Source organism: Eucyclogobius newberryi, unplaced genomic scaffold (assembly GCF_026437365.1).
Source record: "Eucyclogobius newberryi isolate DKJ021-1_F unplaced genomic scaffold, fEucNew1.0.hap1 SCAF_2, whole genome shotgun sequence".
Lineage (NCBI taxonomy): Eukaryota > Metazoa > Chordata > Actinopteri > Gobiiformes > Gobiidae > Eucyclogobius > Eucyclogobius newberryi.
Window position 1 is genome coordinate 27441726 of NW_027315834.1, and position 23214 is coordinate 27464939.

At 40.6% G+C, this 23214-nt stretch overlaps 2 protein-coding genes across 2 annotated transcripts in view; one reads left to right on the top strand and one right to left on the bottom strand.

Annotated features, from left to right (window-relative positions):
* Positions 1-18215, bottom strand: part of lrrc17 (leucine rich repeat containing 17) — a 35108-nt gene extending 16893 nt beyond the window's left edge. Inside the window, exons 1-4 of the mRNA XM_072454874.1 lie at positions 17848-18215; positions 5869-5935; positions 5156-5438; positions 3463-3970 (exon numbers count right to left, since the gene is read on the bottom strand). Of these exons, the coding sequence (XP_072310975.1) occupies positions 3463-3970; positions 5156-5422 (775 nt within the window). The 5' untranslated portion in view covers positions 5423-5438; positions 5869-5935; positions 17848-18215. The remainder of the gene's footprint in view (positions 1-3462; positions 3971-5155; positions 5439-5868; positions 5936-17847) is intronic.
* Positions 1-23214, top strand: part of LOC140368045 (tetraspanin-8-like) — a 276094-nt gene that overhangs the window by 66238 nt on the left and 186642 nt on the right. The window lies entirely within an intron of this gene.

Genomic DNA, 23214 nt, shown 5'->3' on the forward strand with positions numbered 1-23214 from the left:
AAAGGATTGTTTAAACTTTCAGAAAAACGTGTCGTAAATAGTTTCTGCATTCACATAAGAAAAGGGATTCCATTTTTCAGCTCTACTTCCTGAAAATAAACCTTTATTTTAAATCTTTTCCCCACAAACTATGACTTGACTGATCCAAAACTCATTTACTTGACACATATTTACCACAGGGACTATTTCCCCAAAGAAAACACGAGAACCTGTCATTTTAACGGATTAACTTTGAAATGTTCTAGTCAAACATATTGATACTGCACATTAACTGACAGATACTTTAACCCAGCGTTCTATGTTTGATAAAAACCTTAGTAAGAGCTTCCACTTCATCTCTAAGCAGTCGGGACAGTATTAGCGTCAGTGTGGAGCCTGGGATCTGAGTGGTAAGACCTCAGGGTAACAGCCTTTAAACCAGAGCACTCAAATATATCGTGTGGAGACGGAGAGATTAGAAAATGTTTCCACTCAGATACTTCACTTTTGTCTCTTTTTGTTTTTCTCTGTTTTGGGCCGCACCAACTGCACCGCCGTTTTAACAGCTTTTAATCGTCCATCTGAGCATATTAAACTTATATAGGCCACGTAACCAACATTTCATATGCCAGTTGAGAGGCAAAAGATTGAGTGTTTTATGTATCAGTCATGTATCAGTTTTATATGAGTCACTGGTTTGAAAAGTGTAAATCCTGCAGGTTTCAAAGACGCACAATTACATTCAGTCAGATTAATCTTAATTAAAGGGCCTGTTCCTCACTTTTATTATCTTCTATAGTTCAGGGGAAACTGATTTTACTCCATATAGTATATTTCTGGGAAATAAAAACAGAATAATATCGCCTGTACAGTTCAAAAGGAAGTTTGTTCTGTGACGATCATAAAGAAGCAAATGCAGAGACAATTTTATCCAATAAGGGACATTGTTGTTGTTGTGGTTGTATTTGTTGGTGTTTTTTGTTGTGGTTGTTGTTGTTGTTGTTTTGAATCTTCTTTGGTTGTTCTTATTTGTTGATGTTGTTTGATGGTGTTGTGTGTTGGTGGTGTTGTTGTTATGCATTGTTGTTGTTGTTATTATGTGGTGGTGGTGGTAGTGGTGGTGGTGGTGGTGGTGTTGGTATGCATTGTTGTTGTTGTTGTTGTTGTTGTGTGTTGTTGTTATGTGGTGGTGGTGGTGGTGGTGGTGGTGGTGGTGGTGGTGGTGTTGTTGTTTTTGGTATGTATTGTTGTTGTGTGTGTTGTTGTTGTTGTTGTTGTTGTTGTTGTTGACAACCATGCGTGACAGCACTCTGAGCTTAGACCACCCCACACAGTTGTTTCTCTGTCATGGTTCAACATCCATGTGGGCCTCGGTCGCTAACAAATCATTCTGAAACAAGTACAGGTCCTTTAAGTTTAAAAAATGTTTTGGTTTCGCTCTAGTTATCGATTCATAGTTTGGGCTCAATCAAGACAGAGAAAGTCTTGATTTAAAATAGCTCTTGTAAACTTAAATGCTAGAACTGCCAGACTTCAATACGACCTAGCTAGCACATTATCAGCGAGCTAGCATAGTGCAGAGTGCATGGTGCAGAGTGCAGAGTAAGAACTTAATTAAAGGCAAGTATAATCCTGCAGCTTGGTTCACTTTGTCACCCTCACACATCACACATTATGTTTTATGCTGTGGTGAGGTCTAGGATTTCAAGACTCAAACGCTGCATGATGGATGGCAGAGACAAGAGCCAGCTTTATAGCATTTCAGATAAAGAATCGATTCAGCTTCGGAGCGAGAAAATAATTAGGAAAGTATGCAAAAGGTTTCCACCGACAGCCACAGATGGTGCTTTGTGACGCTTTGGCATATTGACACGACATGAAAGATTGCTCCCTTTGCTGGGCTCGGCATTTATGACAGCAATTAAATATGGGAAATCATTTGATGCAAACCAGGCACACATAGATCTTTCATTTGGGGGGTGCTGACATGTTCATTTGATGTGCTGCGGTGTACAAAATGGGCTTCCTCGAATAAAACGATGCCAGTGGAGGATTTGTGAGCCATCCAGACGGGAAAAGTCCCACAAAAAAAGAGTCAAAAATCAAAAATGTAGTTCCTTCTCAAGCTCTGTTACAACTTTTATGGTGAACTGGAGAAGTTGCAATAGCAGCTTCATAATGGCATTTTTACACAGACCGAACCAGATGTGAACTTGGGGGGGAAAAAAGTCTGCCCTTCTTCCTCAGCTCGGCAGCTCCTACACAACCTCCCTACTTAATCCTTTTTATTCTGACTGACGTCTAGAATGATTCCTCACCGTCTGAATGACCAGGCGGTTCTTCAGGCAACAAACAAAGGAAAAGACGTCTAATCGCTTGGAATTGAATGGAAACGATTATTTGGGAGGACTAAGAAAGACCACACAAGAGGCTCAGAGCGAACTGAGAATTATGATTGAGCATGCAGGGTTTTCCAGGGCATAAAGATAGGTATTGCATTGTTACTCATCAACGCTTAATATACCGTATTTTCCGGACTATAAGTCGCACCAGCCAAAAAATGCATAATAGAGAAGAAAAAAACATATATAAGTTGCACTGGAGTATGAAATGCGGTTGCAAGTGTGAAAATAACAAATAATATCACATGTAAGTCACTCTGGAGTATAAGTATAAGTATATAAGTACAAATATAAGTCGCACCCCGGCCAAAACTATGAAAAAAGGTGCAATTTAAATACGGTAGTAATCCCATTGTCAGTAGTAGTAGTAGTAGTAGTAGTAGCTTTTTAAATGGTATTACTGTGTCTTGTCTGGTCAGCTGATGTGGTTAGCTAGCTACAAGCCCACTACAACATCTTAAGTCTTCGATCTCAGACCAACAAAGGCAACAGCTGAAGGAGTAGATGCACAGCTCTTACAGCTGTTTACTCTTTAAATGTTTTGGCTACTGTTCACTCTATGGCCTTGCGGACCTGCTGGCAACAACAGTGCTGCACAGTGTCAATAATGTTCAATACTAATCTAACAGTTAATCCTAAATGGTTGACTCGATAAAACGACAATGCTCTGTACGGTAAATGTGAATTATTGCAAAACATTGTACCCTTTGATTACTAACCATTTCTACTCCCCATCATTCTCTTTCATGTCATTCTCTCAGTTTTTTGATCTGGCAACCATTTCAGGCAACCATTTCAAATCAACAGTACTTGAGTCTTGGTTTAAAAATACCAACTAACACACTTCTCTTTGCATCTATTTTGAAAGAGACGTGGCTCTTAAACTATTTTACAAACACTCACCCGACAAACGAAAAGCTTAAGCGAAGAAACTAAACAGAGAATACACATCTAACTACAATATATATCCAACAATTCTGCCATTTCTGGCCATATGTTCAGCAGCTTTTCAGGCGACGTTCATCCAAAGCATTTCCCTGTGGCTCAGACGCCGGAATTGCATTTTTGTGTCGTTACTCACCTTTAAGACCGCAGTCCAGCACCGGTCTGGGGAACATGTACGTGTGGCACATCGACGTAGCATCCATTTTGGGCCGAGTTGTGGGTTTAGGCCTCCCCCCTCCGCCCTGTTCGCCCTGTCCGCTCTGACCGCCTCCGCCCGGCCTGCTATCCACGCACAGCGAATCCACGTTGATCTTCTTCAGCTTCTGCCCCTTCAGTGACAGCGGCTCGGCACATTTGGCGTAGTTCCCCAGGTTGCGGCGGCTGGGCACTTGTATGGTCCTGATCAGACTGTCCAGGGAGCATTGACAGTGCCAGGGGTTGTCGTAGATGCGGAGGTAGGTGAGACGGGGCAGGGGCAGCAGGACTTCCTCCGAGGTGGTTTTGAGGCCGTTGTGTTGGAGCAGCAGAGAGGTGAGCTGGGACAGGCCGCTGAAGGCTCGCTCCTCCACCATCGAGATGTCGTTCTGCTGCAAGTCCAGGCTCTTGAGCTGCGTGAACTGGGAGAACATGTTGTCTCGCAAAACCTAAGCAGAGAAATACAACAATAGTAGCTGAAAAATGGGACAGATATCAAAAATAGTAGCCATAAAAGCATAAAAAGGCTGGTTATGAATGACCCCTTCAAGCTAAATTATTATTGACTTGTTACAGAAGATGGCTTTTAAAACATATATATTACAAAACAATACTTTCTTTCTCCTTATTACAATTGCACAACTTGAGTTATAAATATGTCAGTAGACTATTTCTAGTAGCCTTTAGGAGCTTCCTCATTCCTCATGTCCTAATTCTGAGAAAAAGATAGAATCATTTGTTTGGAATTGTTCATTGCTATGGCAACAGTGCTACTTTTTTTTTAAATCACTCTGAAACCCATGGATTTTGATCAAATGTCAAAATGTATTGCCAACATGAGCACATATTAGCCAAACATGTATATAAAAAGTGAATAAAAGAGCCATAGAACAACCCAAAAAAGCTGCTGGGTCACTACTGGTAAATACTTTTACAGCACTGAAACGTCAGAATACTTTTGAATGAAGTTTAGTATTTAGCATCTTGAGGAAAATTCATTGATGTGTAATTCCGACTCTGTCGTCTTTATTTATTGTCCAGCAGCAAAGAATTGTCAGTCAGAGGCAGAGGATTTCTCCTACATCACAGTGTCTTTGATGTGAGCCACATGTAAATGCTGCACAGATGTTAACGGATCAACAAAACAGAGATCATGCGGGCGGAGTGTCAGAAGTCTCAGACAGTAAAGAGCTAAACACTCTCCTCCTGTAGAACATTTGTCAAATACAACTGGACTTTTACAGAAACATTGCACTATTGTATTCATTCTTTTCAGTGCTGGGTTTGGAAAAGTGTGATAAGTATGGATGTTAATTAAAATGTCTCTCAATCATTTCTCACTCTCATGTTAATTACATTTGCGATTACATTACAAACATTACATTTGTTTTAATATGACTTTAGAGACACAATTTCCTACATTTATATATTACAATGGCTGTCTAAACACACAATATCACCTGAATATTTGTGGAAAACATTTCAATCTCTTCCACCTGACATTGATTAAATGCATTTGCTGGAACGTACGGGCAAACGTGAGCTAAACCGTGTTATTACTGCACGTTGACCTGTGTGAGGCTTCAGTATTGGCCACTCGTTCCTGTCGTTCATGTGTTATTTGCAGTACAAACCTGGATCTTGTTCCGGGCCAGCAGCAGGTGGTGTATGTCAGTGGGCCAGTCCTGCATGACAGTGGTGAGCTGTCGGTCCTGACAGTCCAGGTACTTCTCTCCGGCCTCTTCATACTCGTCACACTGTGGAGTCTGGCGCCTGTTCACTGCGGCTCTGCCTCGGCCCCGGACCCTGCCCCCCGCTGGCCCCTCACCTGCGCCCGAGCGTCTGCGGGGCTCAGCCAACCGCAGCAGCAGGATCAGCAGGAGGGCCAGAAGCACACGCATGGTGCTGCAGAGGCTTCTGGGTAAGCAGCACAGGAGAGGAGAAGTGAGATACCTACACTTTAAAGGGGACATATGATATATATGCACGGTATATAACTTATATCTTAACTCTAGGATTAATTTATCTTTATTTTTAATTGCATATGTCTTATTGTCACTGGCATAGGCTCCAGCCACCCTTAACGGGAATAAGCGGTAGAAAATGAATGAATGAATGTCCTATTCTCTCTGCTCTGTTGTTGTACTCTCATTTCCAACACTGGAATGTCTCTACTGTGGGACAGATAAAGGATCTCTTGTCTTATTTAAGACCGGGAGTATGTAATTGCACCATACCATACTTCAACGTGCTTCCTACTTTAGTCTGCACATCTCACAATACACACAATAATTAAATGTTGCCTATTCATTATGGTGTTTAATTGTTTTTTGCACATTCAACTCACCTCTGGTCCTCAGGTCAACCTCAGCTGTCAGACGATCAGTGTGACAGGCGCTGCAGGCCGGTCACAGCTATGGAAAGGAGACAAGAAAGCATTCGTTTAGAGGTTCTGGAAGTCCACTTCAGGGCCCGGTGGCAAGAATCCAAAATCAAATCTGCTGCTGACAAGAGGGAAAACAGCCCTGCACATGCTGAAAGTGTTAGAGGAGTAGGAGTAAGTGGAGAGGAAACAAGTCAAAGGTGTATGTCGAGGAGAGAGACATTTGTTAGGTGCGAACATGCTTACCCAAAGTCTAAACATGGTCAACACTTCCAACACTGTCGTCCACTTAATAACAACAGTTGCAGTATCACTCAACACAATATGTCTGTTGGAAGAAACTAAACGTTTATGTCCCAAACACTAAGTTAAAGGTGCAATATGGGACTTTTTTGGTGGAGGGCCAATGCTTTTCTATATGGAGATGTTATTGCTTTGCCTGGAATGGCATTAAATGTATCTATGGAGACAAGCAGATGGCACCAGCAGGCGAAGTTACAGGTCAGATTTGTGGAGGCAAGTATGTTCCCAGCTAGAATGCAAAACATTCTACTCTCCACGTGAGTTTGCTTCATTCATTCTGACCACTGTTTACATTCCACCGAGCACAAATGATCAGCGATCAGCATGCACAGTGGACACTCACTGACCAGATTCTGAAGGTGGACTTCTTGTTTATTATCCTGGAAAGGGAATCTGAGCCATGAACTACCAAAATACAGAGAGTTTATTATAGTCCTGAACATGCTGGATCACTATTACACAACTCAGTAATGCCTTTTATGCCGTGGCCCACGCTGCGGTGGGCTTTTCAGATCACCCCATGGTTCACATGATCCACACATACATACAGAGGCTGAAGCGCTCCAAACCTTTAGTGAGGACTTCTAAGAAGTTGACTAAGTGAGGCAGTGGAGGAGCTATGCACAGTTTTCAGAGCTATGACAGAAAGTTTGGATGGGTACACGGACACTGTGACGTCATACATTCAATTCTGTGAGAACAGCATTATACCATCACACACCAAAGTCACGTTCAATAATGACAAATCTGGTTCACACCAAAACTGAGGCAGTTAAGGCAGCAGAAGCAGGCAACGCACAAAGCTGGCGACAGAGAGTGCTACAAAGGTGTAAAGTATGGATTTAGTAGGGAGGTCCAGAGCAAAACAATACCTGTCTGGAGCAGCTCAGCCCCAGATCCCCCCACCTCCCCCACCACTCTCTCAGTTCAGAGACATCAGTTCAGAGACAGGATGTGAACAGGCTCTTTTGGAAATCCAACCCTCGAAAAGCTGTTGGACCAGACGGTGTCCCCCCCTCCACCCTGAGACACTGTGCAGAGGAGCTGAATCCCATCTTCAGACTTCTATCTCTGCAGAACCTGTACGTCTCCAGGACTCTGGGACGAACAGGTCGGATCACAGCCGACCCTTCTCACCCTGGACATGGACTATTTGAGCCACTGCCCTCCTGCAGGAGGCCACTCCCCTCAGGCAGGAGGCTACGGACCAGAACCTCCCGCCAAAAGAACAGTTTCTTTCCCCCTGTCGTTGCACACATGAACACACTTATTCACACCAATAACCATTCATTGCTTATTTTTTGCACTATTCTTACCATCTGTAAATGTTCTATAAAGTCAGAATCTATTTTATTTTATTTTATAAATTCAAAACTTTATGCATGCCCTTTTTTATATATTTGCTACAATTACTATTTATTGTTGTATGTAGCACCTTAATGCCAAAGCAAGTTCCTACTTTGTGAATTTTCTTCACTGACAATGGCAAGAAACACCTTACTGATTCAGATTTTCAGGGTTGTTTTAAAGTAATTAAAACATGTGATTGAATTATTTGTTTTTAGCTGTATTTTAAATGTTTCATAGAACATTTTGTGAATGACCTGCACAGTGTTAACCTGTTGTCACTTTATCTCAGCCCAGGGGAAAACAGATGGAAATTAACTTGTAGCTATCTCTGGTCTGTGCACTGTATTTATTGTGCAACGTCCCTGTCAAAAATGCAAGATAAGTTGTAATGTTTTATCGTGGAACATTTTAAAAGTCAATCATAATCTCTATGAAAACAGGAAGGTGGCGGACTGTGCTCCAGAAAAGTTACATAAACTAATTCTGACTCGAGCTAGAAAGAACATTTTGGCTGACTGACTGTAAAAATGACAACATGATTTACATTTCTTTACAGAAACAGCTAACAGTGTCTGTAAGTGGACACAATATCACAGTGTTCAAAGCCAAAGACTGTGACATTCATCTTGAAGAGGTGCAGTCGGATAAACAACATGACAACACTGCAGTTTGTCTTCTCTGTTAACAACACAATGTTCAGGGAGCGACATGTTAAAGGTTTGCCTATAGGTATCTTAAAAGACCCATTATTCCCTTGTAGTCAAAATGTTGTGAGCATTACCTTTGGCAAATCTTTACAAAAATACTCAACTTCCACAGGCACAAGGCAAAATTACCTCATAATACGCCAAGCTTGGTTGCAATGCACATAAGCAAAAATATAGGGGAAAAAACACTTTTCTGGTAGACTTTAAAACAAATTTAAATGCATATTTTAAATTTAAGATTGTGTCACCATTTAATTAGTAGTAGCATTCTGCACACCAAAGTAGACATTGTGAATGAATCTGGCATCTGCTCTGTCTGTCTGTCTGTGTTTTATGACAAAATAAATGAGTCATGAGTCTCGAGTCTCTGGTGTGAGCGAAGGCAGAAAACACCACACACACACAAACACACACACACACACACACAGTTGGGATCATGCATTTTGTGGGGACATTACATGAAGCTGAATTCAATTCACTTCTGCCTTAACTCTTCTAACCTTTAAAATGTGTGCAGTGTTGTAAACCTCCTGTAGAGTTCCATGATGACTTTCTTGATTTTGTATGGAAGTTTGCTCCCTATATTTGACCCATCCTTCCACTCCTGCCATAGAGTAACCTGTCAGGAGCAATGGGTGACTCCAGCACCCACACTTTCTTGCCATCTTGTATCAGGATCTTGACAGGAGAACCAGGTTGAGGCTTAGCATATTGACAATGTATTTTTTAAATGGATGGCGTAAATCAACTCAGACAGAAAGGGATCATGGCCCAAGATTCAGACTCAGGACATTTTGTGATGCAAACCACACATGGGGCCCAAGCCAAGTCCCCATAGTAAACATGTACGAATATATGTTTCCATGTTTTGTCCATAACTACTACAGGCCTAACCTTAACTTAAACCCGAACATTAACCAACCTATTTCCTTTTACATGTCATAAAGTAAAATCTCTTATGCCTCATATATAAACAGTAAAAGCAGCCCTGAGTGTGAAAATGAGACTGCTGTGCGTTGTCTGCATGACTCTAATTATAGAGCACTGTGTTCACTGCAGAGCAAAAAGTGCGCTGTTAGCATGCTGGTTGGTGTTAGCTTTACTGTGACGATAAACTGTGTTGTGAAAGGTGCTTATAAACCCATCGCGTGAATAAGTAAGTGAGAAATACAAACTGCTGCAAAGAGTTCAAAGTAAATTAGCCATGTTATTCACAATTTTAGACAGTAACAATCAGGTCCAGCGCCTTTAACCATGTCATTGATAGTACTGAAGGATCTACCTCATGCGGCATGATTTTTTGGGCTCCACAAACCAAGTCCTCATGAAGAGACTGTGTATGGAGTTCAGTCCCCGCAGCGTGATGTGCACCAGCCCACGCACACTAGCCCAGTCCAAGTGAACCAAACCGCAGCCTCCCGGTGTCTCTCCCACAGTGGAACAAGCCTGTCAATGCAGATGTTGCTGTTCCATTGTGCGTCTATAACACAGAGGGCATGTTAGCCGTGCAAGCAGATCGAAACAGCTGGGAATGTCTCAGCGTGGGAGGGCGTACTTTCCTGTCTGGTGAGAGCGGGCCAACTGTCTAACTATCAATCAAATCAAATAAAAAAAACATTTGCTCCACTGCTGCCGTTCCATCCAATAACACAATGAAATATGACTTGACCTAATGCATTATTAATGAGCCTTGAAGTTACAGCTTTCTATATTTATATTAAAGAACTGACCTGTAAATTGGCATCAACCTGCTTTTCCGTATTAAGATAAATAGGTTTAATACCATAGTATGTGGAATATTACAGGTTATATAATATACAATGGTCACCTTTAATAGAACCTTAATGTTTTGTCTACACAATTCTGAGTAGCTTATGCTGAGGGACCGTGGGGTGAAAAACAACTGAGTGGATCCGTCTGCACTTTCTTGTGATTGTATGTTTCGGTTTTCAAAAAGGAGCCCCACAACATTCTGAGCTAATGGTACTTTATAGGTGAGTTTATGGCCTCGACTCATGGTAAGCACTCTGTGAAGCCACATTCTTTTAAAAGCACCTAATTTAGTTAAATGTTAAGGCACAATGATTTAATACAATCTGGCACTGCATTTGCAAGTCCATTAATTTGTCGACAAAATTGTATTTTCAAAAACTAATTCCAGTTTATTAAGATTACGACTGCTATGCAATGTCTTTTGAAAAGTCACATACAGTGTTTCCGGACTATAAGTCGCACCGGAGTATAAGTCGCACCAGCCAAAAAATGCATAATAGAGTATAAGTCGCACCCCGGCCAAAACTATGAAAAAAGGTGCTTACAGTCTGGAAATACCAAAAATAGGCTTTCATATTATTATTTGTGTGATTAGTATGTAATTATTGTTGTATTAAATAATTATATCTCAATTTAATTGCAAGTTATTAGCACATTGTTCACATATTTTACTTTCCTTTAACAATTTAACAGTTCTTCAGACAGTGCACAGCTATTAATTTAGCACGTTTTAAATGCTAAGTATATTTATACTTTCCTCTACATTTATCTTTGCAGGGAAGTGGCATAAAATAGACTATAGCTTTGGTTTCTATAACGATCCCCAGCCAGGCTAAGGGTGCGCTCTCACTTGCACGTTCATGAAAACCTCATCATCAAACCTAGACTAGAGCAGGGCTAAACCAGGACTACAACAGGACCAAACCAAGTCCATACTGGGGCTAAACTAGGCTCGAACCAGGATAAGGCTTGAGCATTACTCACTCAACAACAGGGAACTTTATTGTGTTAACTAAAATAGATCAAAGCCAGATTCCCTGACTCACTTTCTGCATGCATTTTGGTCTCCTTATTTTCAATAGTTTGGACCACAGACTGCTGCTTAGATCCGGGCCACATCACAGCGCTGCAAAGACGGAAAAGTCCTTCGAAGAAAAAACATCCACGGTTCTTCCTGCTGTATCCAGACCAGCTGTGACCACAACAATCCCACTCAGGCTAAAGCTGTCCACACAGTGCCCCTCCGGCTCCATTAGAGCAACAGCAAGATACTATACCACCCATTCTGTCCAGTCCATGAAAGTCAAATAAAAACGGTTGTCCAATGTAAACATCCCGCTGAGTGCTCTTCCACGGTTTTTCCTGTGAGTTATATTTTAGAATACGAGGCAGACCGTGACATGCCATGAGCCCAAAGCCAGTTCAAAGTTTGGTCTAGTTATGAAATGTGGCAGCAGTATGTTTCAGTTTTGAGCTGGTGACATTTTTAAGGGAAAGTCATGTGGATTCCAGGAAAATGCCATCTCGCAGTAAAACAGACTAAATCACTATTACTAATTTCACAAAATGGTTATGGCAAACACAGACTTCCATAGGGTCCAGACCAAGACTCAACCTAACAATCATTGGCAATAATTGAGTTCAGGCATGTTATATATCTGAACCTACCCAACAATGATAACGGACCCTTCCAGATTAACACCAAAAATGATTGATTTTGTAATTGGAACTTGTGCCACAGAGCAATACAACACACATAACCATTGTATTCATCAAGACCACAAGATAAATGTAAATGCTTAATGTAGGTCTGTCACAATAACACATTTTGAAGGACAATACTTTGCTACAAAAATAATCACAATAAACTATAATATTGAACTACTTTATGCCACTGATGCAATAACCCTAAAGCTCCGTAAACTGTAATTTACAATAGAAGTTACCGTATTTTCCGGACTGTAAGTCGCACCAGCCAAAAAATGCAAGTGCTCAAGTGTGAAAATAACAAATAATATCACATATAAGTCGCTCCGGACTATAAGAATATAAGTATAAAATATAAGTATAAGTCGCACCCCGGCCAAAACTATGAAAACTTATAGTCCGGAAAATACGGTACTTATTCAACTGTCTATATCTCATTCCTTATGTACCGTAATTGAAAATAATCAAGAAAAATGTCCCATTTTTGCAATGGATATGTTCACACGAGGAATACTGAGCCTGCAAATGTACTGTACAATCTGTTTTTAATTGAAGAGCCTAAATTGATTGAGCCTAAATGTACTTTTTGTCTATTTACCCGAAGTATTCATTATACTGTACCTATACGGAACGTTAAAACTGCAGCAAAATAACTCTAAAACACCATTCCTGCCAACTTGCTTGGCCCTGCTGTCAGCTGCGATAAAAGTAAACAATAAGCTAAGCTGTGAACACAAATGACTCTGGCTGCAAGTGCTGAGCATGTGGAAAAAAGAATGACTCCACAATGTAAGATGTAAGTTAGATCCAAAACAGTTTATGCAGAATTTACTCAAAAGTCACCTCGAGACAAAGTGAATGCTTCTTTAAAACACTACATAACTTTTCCTTCACCACAATGTTACTGCTTTGGAATGTTCCACAGTACGACATTTATCAATTTAGCATGAATACAATTGGAGTTTTATTACTGCTAACAATGCTGTAAAAACTGAGCAGTGAGCCTTCTTGGATACTTCACTATTTACTTTGACCTGGTCTAGAAGGGGCAGTAAGGGGCAGTAAGTTATAGGTGTGCCCATGGAGAAAGTTCAGTAGCAACACTCAGGCAAAATCATTTATGCAACTCAGGGGAAAAGTATATTTCAAGTAGACATTTTGGCGTTACATCAGTGGAGCCATTTGCCCGAGGATGGAGAAGGTTGTATTGGTTTGCAAGAAAGCCGGAGGTCACAGCACAAACTGTATAAAAGCACACTACATTAACTGTAGCGTCAGAAGTGTAAAACTATTCTTCTGCCTTTATGGATCATTTGGCGTCGGCAGACCAAAACGTCAAACAGTATGGCATCTTAACACCACATCCAACCTACGCAAGAGTGGAATGGGACAAAGCTACAGTGAGGTGCAGGAACAGAGATGGATCAGCTTCCTTCAACAAGAAAGTGGGAAAAATGGACGCAAAATACAAGGGAAGTTAACCCAGAATAACTGCTGATTTGGTTTTAGGCGTTGTTGCTACTGTTAATGCACGATAACATCCGGACCAACGGGTAAAATTCCTGTGCACACGTTAATAACATCTCATCTTACACTTTTGGCACTGCACTCTAAACAATTAGAGAATTCAAGTCAAGTTTAAGTTCTGGTAATACGAATGAAATGACTCTTTGCTTTCTTTGTGCTTCTCGGGACGTTACGTAACGAGGTCGGGGGTTAGCACGCTTGCCTCAAAGTATTCTGAACTTCCTGGGTCTGATTCCCGGACTGGGTGGACCTCCATGCATATATACGGTATATGGCCAAAAGGCCTCTTCCACGTGCATTAATGAATCGTGCAAAAAAATAACAGCCGACGCACGCACTCGGCCTGATGAAACCACTGAAACATTTTCCTGGCCCAGACGAGACGGCTTTGACAATACTTCACGAAGACAACCACGTCCCGTCTCCCTGATTTCAAAATGGGCGTGATTCATCGACGGATTAACCAATCAGAGAAGCTAAAACAAACACGGCGAGGAACGACAAGGCTTTGAGCGAAGCACAGAGCTCTGTAAATCTGAGGTAGGTGTCTTACGTAGTAGCTATGGATTGGACCGTGCAGAGTTATGGGTTTTTTGACACCCTACGGTCCAATTCCAGAACCTTCTGCAGTCGAACAGAATGTAGGAGAGACTGGATGGTCAATCAACTGAAACATTTCATTAGATTGAGATTAGATTCCACTTTAGCTGTTCGAATGGCGCGCTCCCACTGAATGCAAATGAAAGGCCTGGCACAAGTGACTTAAATTGTTCCTCTCTATTAGATGTACAGCCGAAAATGGGGTCAAATTGAAAGGGACATTGACAGTTTGGGAATCAATCTGACAGTAAAATGCCCAAAAGTCAACATACAGACAATACAACACATTGCAGAAAGCGATATTGTATGAATAAGATGCAAAAAAAAAAAAGTTCTCTCTCCACAGATCGTTTCTAAAGCCTCTAACATAGACTCTGCACTGGTGGTTACTCACGGAGCGCCTGCATGCTCTAATTACACTGTACAGGGCAGTTCTGATGGAAACACCTGAAGAGGAAACACAAGGCCCACTCTGTTTCAGTAAAACAAGAACAAGAACTGAAAACATGTGTCCATTTCTGCTGACGAATGAAAAATCTCAAATATTCCCCTTCTCAGCGAGGATAAAGTAGCCGGGCAAGTCAGTCGGTCAGTTGGAAAGAGTACCATGATTATAAAGAGTTGTGGATGAAGTAGCCGGGCAAGTCAGTCGGTCAGTTGGAAAGAGTACCATTATTATAAAGAGTTGTGGATGAAGTAGCCGGGCAAGTCAGTCGGTCAGTTGGAAAGAGTACCATGATTATAAAGAGTTGTGGATGAAGTAGCCGGGCAAGTCAGTCGGTCAGTTGGAAAGAGTACCATTATTATAAAGAGTTGTGGATGAAGTAGCCGGGCAAGTCAGTCGGTCAGTTGGAAAGAGTACCATGATTATAAAGAGTTGTGGATGAAGTAGCCGGGCAAGTCAGTCGGTCAGTTGGAAAGAGTACCATTATTATAATATGTTGTGGATGAAGTAGCCGGGCAAGTCAGTCGGTCAGTTGGAAAGAGTACCATGATTACAAAGTGTTACCAAGGTGGGTTTTATTATATTCCTTGGGGCCAAACAGTCATCCATTTCACCGAGCATATGTTGTTTCCTTTGAGTGCGCGCCCAGTGCTCTGTGGCTCGTTCCCTTCCGACATGCAGCCTTAACGGGGCCGCGCAATAAGGAAAGACTGACACCGCGGCGGTTGTGGAGAGGCAACCGCCAGAGTCTGAAGATGCACAAGGGAGCGAGATAAACGTATTCTCGTGTAGCGGCGGGAGACACGAGGGGGGGACTCGCTCTGGCATTCCTCAGAGCCTAATTGAAACCAGACCTGGGGGGGGGGAATGAGCGTAAAGAGACAGACGGAGGAATAGTTCAGATTAAAGAAAGAAAGAAAAGGAACTCCACGCTGGAAGTGACTGCATTTGTGTGGATGTCTTTTTGGGGAATCGGTATCATCAGTTTCACACGATCCTGGGTCAAATGAGAAACTAAATGGTTCTAGTGCTACAAATATAGCTTTGGTAATGAACATTTTAATGAATTTTTGTGGCTTTTATTTTGTTCTGACATACAAACATAGTTACTCAAATGTGTATTCTAAATGCATGTTTTCTGTACATATATTTACTTCCCAACACTGCTTGCGAGTTTCCAAAACATGTGCAAATGTAATGTATATTTGTGTATGTGTGTATATATATTTACCTATTTTTTAGAAAACGTATATACCGTATTTTCCGGACTATAAGTCACACCAGAGTGTAAGTTTCATAGTTTTGGGCCTGTGGTGCGACTATACTTCTATACTTATACAACTAGACTGATACATGTTTTTTTGCTTTTCTATTAATGCATTTGTTGGCTGGTGCGACTTATACTTATATCCGCTCCGGAGTATAAGTATAGATATATAAATATAGATATAAGTATAAGTCGCACCAGCCAAAAAATGCATAATAGAAAAGAAAAAAACATGTATAAGTCTAGTTGTATAAGTATAGAAGTATAAGTCGCACCACGGCCAAAACTATGAAAAAAGGTGCGACTTATAGTCCGGAAAATACGGTATATATATGACATGTTGTAAGCATGAATATTCTACTAATTCATGGGGGTAATTGGAAGTATACAATAATATACTTACTTCTGCAAAGTCATTTAAAATATGCTCCAAACTGTTGAATCATTTAATACAATTTTGTTCTGGATTTTGAAATTGGAAACAGTTCTAGAATCTTCCTGAAACAGCTCGTGTCTGTGCTCCTCACTGATTGGGTTGGAACATCTGTGCTTCAAAAACATGCACTTTAAACATCACCCAAATCTTCCCCTTCACTCAGACCTTGTAACTGTGTCAAGGTGAACCAGCAGAAATGTAAGCTGAAGGGCTCTCCTGCTCACTCTAATCACAGTGGAGTTCTGCTCCACTGTTTAGTCGGTTCTTTTCAGGGAGAATTCCTCCGTGAAACTCCACTCCTCTCTCCGCGGAGACTGGAATTCTACTAAAACGTACAGCGAGGCCCGTCCCGCCGCTTATGGCCAAACACATGTGCGAGTGTGTACAGCTGGGGCACATAAAGTCGCGTGTAACTTAAAACCAATAGTTAATCTCCTCAAACCAAACATTACTTGAAAAAACATTTGGCGTTCGTGAGAAATTCTATCTTTAGTTAAATCTGATAAAATTCAACCAAAACCGACTTGAACTCAACAAAGGTTCAAAGGTTTAAGCAGCACATCCTAAACTAAACCAGGACTAAACCACAGAAATGTAAAGTTATGTGTTCAATACATTCAAACTAAGACTAAACAGGAACTCAACCTTGACTAGAAAAGGATTAGGGATGTCAAGACTATTCGGATAATTGATAATCGCAATCATTCAGGTAACAATATACCGTATTTTTTTTCATAGTTTTGGCCGGGGTGCGACTTATACTTATATTTATACTTATATACTTATACTCCGAAGTGACTTATATGTGATATTATTTGTTATTTTCACACTTGCAACTGCATTTCATACTCCAGTGCGACTTATATATGTTTTTTTCTTCTCTATTATACATTTTTTGGCTGGTGCGACTTGTACTTCGGTGCGACTTATAGTCCGGAAAATACGGTAATCGTAAGAACAAAAAAAAAAGAAGGATCCGATCATTAAAGTGCCAACAATCCTAAAATCCCAAACCAGGACTAAAAAACGTTAAGTGTGAACGCACCTTAAGCTTAAACCTGTACTAAACAAGGACTGAACTAGAACAAATCCAGCACTAGGTCTGTAACGAGGCCCAGAAACTTAATGAATCAGAGAGAAAGTTCTGGAATAAAACACCTCTCATCCGTGTTCATCCGTGTTCATCCATGTTTATCGATTGTGTGGACAAGACAGGAAACTCCATCTGTAAACACGGCAGTCTGTGTGCATGTAAGATTTTCAGGGTTTGATGAATGAGACGCTCAGCCAGTTATGCAACAATAACATTCGCAAAATGTACAGTATAGAGTTGATTGTTGTTCCTTTGGCTATTTTGAAGGCAAATTGAGATAAATGCAGCTTTAAGCACAAGCCCTCTACAAATAACCATGCAGGAGTGCGTGGTTATCGAGTGAGCCTGTAAGTTACTCCTTGGCCAAACAGAAAATGAATGAATTGTTATCTTAACGACCTGATTTCCCACAAACAACAGAACTGGAGCTGTCTTTATTGCAAGTAACTCTAAAAAAGACATGCTCCAGTTTCATCTAAGCATCTGCAAATGAAAAACTGATTCTTTCTAGATCCTCTATCAACGTTGCACATTTTTTATTGTTTCATATTGAGCTTCAAACTGTGCCTGACAATGTTATTCTTAAGTTGCATTGCCAGAATTGCTCTTGGCTGGTGTGCGTGGCAGCTGGATTGTGTGTGTGTGTGTGTGTGTGTGTGTGTGTGTGTCCCTGACTAAAATCCCCTTTGTTACCTTCAATTATGTGTTATGGTTTTTTTTTTTTCGTTCTCTTACCTGCACAGGAAGAGGATCTGGCTCGGAACCTGCAGATCTCCGGTCGGTCCCGCGTCCCCGACTCCTAATCCTGTCATGAGAGCTGTGTGCAAGCCAAGAAACTCTGCCTGGCTGCCTGTAAAGTAAAAGAGCCAGCCAGGACTGAGGGACGAACAACTGGCTTCTGCTCCAATCTCTCTCTCACACTCTCTCACTCCCTCTCTCTCTCTCTCTCTCTCTCTCGCTCTCTCTCTTCCTCCTCCTGCCTTCTTCTCTCCTTCCTTTCCTCCCAACTCCTTTGCTTCTCACACGCTCATCTGGACCACGCTGCCACCGGTGAGAAAAAGATAAAGGAAAGTATGAGCAAAGTAAAAGTGGATTCTCCAGAGAGCTTTAAGCCTGCTGTGTCTGGTTTAGAATTACAACACTCTTTTTTTCTTTTTTCTTTTTAAGACCTCTCCTCACATGCAGGAGGGAGGGAGGGAAGGAGGGAGAGCTGCAGCGTACCCCCCCCCCCACACTCGTCCCCTCTGCTTTAATAGATGAGTGGACTTCCTCTAATGGCTGACCGCTGCACTGGGAGGAAAGAATAAGATGTGTGGTGTTCAGGATCTGGGTGGCAAAGGCAAACGCAGGTCAGCTATGAACTAGAAAGAACAGGAAAGTGTAAGGGGGGGGGGGGGGGAGCATTAAAGCATTAAACTCACAGAACAGATAAAGACTGATAAAAGTCATTTCAGTTATATGCAGAGCTAAACAAAATTATTTTATCCTGGATTTGAAAATACTGCTTTCAGTGCATTCCCAACATCTGCCTGTGATCAGCTTTAAAGGGAACAGGAGCTATTATGCTAAATCAGCCTGAATGAGCTTTTATCCTTGTGACAACGTTGTTTCTTTATCATTAATTTGTTCAAAGTTGTATTTTGTAGTTTTTTTCCTGCAACCTATTGAGTGTCCAAACTTTTTTCACCGAGGGCCACATTTTTAGACTTATATAAAGCAGAGGGCTCGAACAACTTAACAATGTCAAATTTGTCAAATACAAAATGAATCATTCAAATTTTTGCATTTCTTTAGTAAGACTTGGAACATATATTAGATTGGTATAACATCATAATGCTTGAATTTTTCCAATTTCACAGGAAAAAGTATGACATTTTGTTGTTTGGACAAACTTAACAGGAAGCCGGAGGGCCAACAAAAATTGGTCTGAGGGCCGCATTTGGCCCCCGGGCCGTAGTTTGGACATGCCTGCCCTATCCCCTATCCCCGCCCACATCCCTGTGCTTAGTTATGATTATTGGAAAAATTAAGACTGCAAGTAGTTCCATAAATGTCATGTAGCCACTTTTCAAAAATAAAGACACGTACATGACAATCCGTTTGCTTGTTACAGTAAAATGTCACTATGAAGAGGGGCTTATCAGTTCTGCAGTTTGGAACAGGAAGTCAGAGGATTTGTTTCTGTTTCCAAGCAGTTTTAGATCAATATTGCTGTTTACAATGAACAAAATGTAAAATTAAGACCCACACATGTTATAGTTCAATACTAATTACCTGGGAAAAAAGCCTACCATGTCTCCTTTAACAAAGATGTATCAATAAACCACACTTAATGAAATCTGATGAATCTGATGAATCTGTTCAATCGAAAAACATACTTTTTAAATATGTCAGTGGGTCAGGGTTAGTCCAGCAAATACATATAAATCCATCTTCAGAATACATATTGGTATTTTGAATTAGTTTTATCTGTAGAACACTGTACAAACTAAATCAAAACATGAAATCCTCGTAATTGGCTCATTTGTTTCATTGTCCAGACTCCCGCCGTGTTATCAGTTGGTTCTGCAGCGCGTCCATTTATTTACACACTGCACATTCCCACTGGGACCAATGGATCCCTCACCACTTGTTACTGACACAAACCAGTCGCTCAGTTTAACTCTGAGCTACTCCCACAACAGTTAATTTTTATTGCCAATAAAACAAGCATTCGGTGTCACTTCACGAACAAAACGAAATACATCTAAACTTCCACACCCTCCCAAAGCGGCGTAACCGTTTTTCTTCTTCTCCAATGTTCTGTTTACCACCAAAATACTTCAAACTCCTGTCTTTTAACCAATATATAATAGCTATAATAGACACCCAGCAGCTTTAAAAGTCGCCAACGATAACAGACAAAACAGGAAAAACTCCAAAACAAACATTATAGTGATTTACTGAGCGTGTTTGGACTCAGACAGACCTTATTGCCGTTTTCAATAGAGCTTCCCCATTTAATAGCACCAATATGACTGTTTTTTGGTCAATATGAGAAGAAGAGAAGCTGCCTGGGTGGTAGAGGTTTATTGGCTCAAATGATAGGTCTTTGCAGCATGATATAATGTAAACTCAAAGACACTGCCCTGTAATTAGGAAGGATTTGCAACCAATGCTATTCTTCTGCTGTCATCCCATCAAAGTCTTCTGCAAACGGTGGCTGCTTTTCATGTTTTAAGAGGTTTAAGGTTAAAAGAAACTCCATAAATCTCTTTTGGAACCCTGTGTCTCCATTCTTGTACGGTTGTAGCTCTGAATACAGATGTGAGAGATCAGGTGTGCTTTCTGGCCATAGCAACCACTACAGTCCTGAACCGTTTCGCTCTAGTTTCACCAAAATATAACTGTGATTTGTTTCCATTGCCTTTAATGTTATGAATTCTCTGTCGCACCAAAAAATTTCAGATGATATACGATAAAATAAGATGAGAGAATGATTATTTGTCCCACGATGGTGAAATTTCAGTGCTGCAATGCGTGCAAAACACCAAGTAGAAACATTTGATAGAATATTTAAATATACTTTGAATGCAAAATGAACCAAATAATATATATCATAAAATAAATAAATGAAATTAAATACAACTCTGTGCAAGTAGTATAAACTCTAATACAATCTTTTGAAAATCTACTTCAAACAGCACAAGACAAAGGACGTATTTGGGTGTGACAGTGGCTTAGTGGTCTGAGGTTTGAGCCGTGCTTTTGGACCAAGTGCTACTGCTGTGTCGTTGGGCAAGACATTTTACCCGTCACGTCCAATGAGTGGCGGCGGTCAGCGGGGCAGATTGGCCTCTCTGCTCGTCAATCACAGCCACGTTTTCCCCGTTTGAACTGCTGTAAATGTTGCAATAAAAGAAATGAAAAGGGCAATTATAAATGAATTTCACTGGGGCAAATACTTTTCCTTGGGGTCTTGACTTGTAAGCACGTCACGGCAACGTACTTTTGCTCATCTTTAAATTAATCTGAGTTAGAAAGTGACACATTACGTTAAATTATGTGTGAAGTGAGTAAGTAAGTAAATAAGTAAATTGTATTTGTATGGCACCTTTCACAGACAAGTCACAAAGTGCTTCACAGAAACACAGAATAAAACAATAAAAACAGAAAAAACTTACAGTGAGCAATACACATACAACAATATACAGTCAAATCAGTCCCTGAAGCAAATGCAATTAAAAGGCTTGACTAAATAAAAAGTTTTTGACCTGACCCTAAAAAGCAACAACAGAATCCAGTGACGGGGGGAGCGGAAGATCATTCCAGAGTCTGGGGGCAACAGCCTGGAAGGATCTGTCTCCTCTGGTCCAAAAACGAGTGCGAGGAACCAACAGCAGGTTCAGATCCAAAGACCTCAGTGAGCGAGTGTACGGTGTGATCAGATCTGATGTACAGAGGGACCTGACCATGCAAAGCTCTAAAAGTCAGGACTAGAATTTTAAACTGTATCCGGTAGGAGCCAGTGAAGGGCTTTGAGAATGGGTGAAATGTGGGCCCTTCTATTTGTGCGAGTCAAGATCCTCGCTGCAGAGTTCTGGACCAGCTAGACAGGAAAACAAACTGATACAACAAAGTGCATAACCAAACCGTTGAAATCCCGGTAATAGTCCATCTTTAATGTGATACCGTTTTTAATTCCCACACAAAGAGAGTCTTTTATGGTTTATCTTGTGTAAAACGTTGTGCATTTATCAATGGTGCAAGAGGCTCTAAGCTAGTTAAAGAAAGTAATCTGAAATTAAAGGCTTTATACAGAATTGTAACTCAATCGTAAGAATAAAATCAATGCATTCAAGACCTGCAGGACAATTAAAATATCTCTGTATAATTGTTCAAACCAGAACTGAATCATTTTGCTTTCACATCCAAACATCGAGACACTCTAAAGTAAATATGTTTGTATGTCGACAGCTGTAAATGATACTTTTTGGCAGTGACGTAAACTTAACTCAAATGGACTAAAACGGAAAGACTAAACAGACGGATGTTAACGCATTTGTAAATCTCTTAAATGTATTTGAAGATTGTTTTATCGAGCCTTCAGCCATCGCCGCAGAACAACACAACAAAGACTTATTACTTATTTTTTTTTATACAGTTTTACTCCTCAGAACTGAATCTGCAGAATGTAATGAAGTCACCCCACAGGGCATTTTTCTGGAAACATTTGACTTCCTTGCTAAAGATGGGCCTGAGTTCACTCACAGAGGCAGTGGACCGTGTTCTGTGGAGGTATTAAGCCTGCGTGGACAACATCAGGGCTAATGCACCTTTAATTAAATTAGACCTGAAATAAAGGCGAGTTTAGTCATCTTCCGCAACTATTTAACTAATTTACTTTTTACTGAGCATGTTTGATAAACGTCAGCTGTGTCTGTGTTTCTAGTGAGTCACATGATGCTACTGCTGCTGATGATAAAACGCATCGTTTTATTCTCCGCATTCGGCTTCAGACGTTTCAAAATAGATCAGAAAATACTATCATTATTATTAGGTGGTGGACATATTGCAGCACAGTAAATATTTAGATATAGATATATTTTCCGGAGTATAAGTCGCATCAGCCAAAAAATGCATAATAGAGAAGAAAAAGACATATATAAGTGGCACTGGAGTATGAAATGCGGTTGCAAGTGTGAAAATAACAAATAATATCACATATAAGTCGCTCCGGAGTATAAGTATAAGTATATAAGTATAAATACAAGTATAAGTCGCACCCCGGCCAACACTATGAAAAAAGGTGCGACTTATAGTCCAGAAAATACGGTAAGTACATGGGAGGAAAGGTAAAACATCTGTGTAATTTAACCTGATTCATTTTGACCTGTTGTACATTTTTCAATTTATTTACAAAGCATTTACAACTTTAAGAGATATAATTTAAGAGTCACTTATTCATGTCTTTATAAACCATGAACAAAGACTCAATTCATAATGACCAAATACAGTAGTTTATTAAGAATGATTGGGGCTTATAATTAAACGGGTTACGGTATTGATAACGCTATGTTTAGTTATTAAGCCTGAATCATTCTTTAACTCTTTGTTCATTAT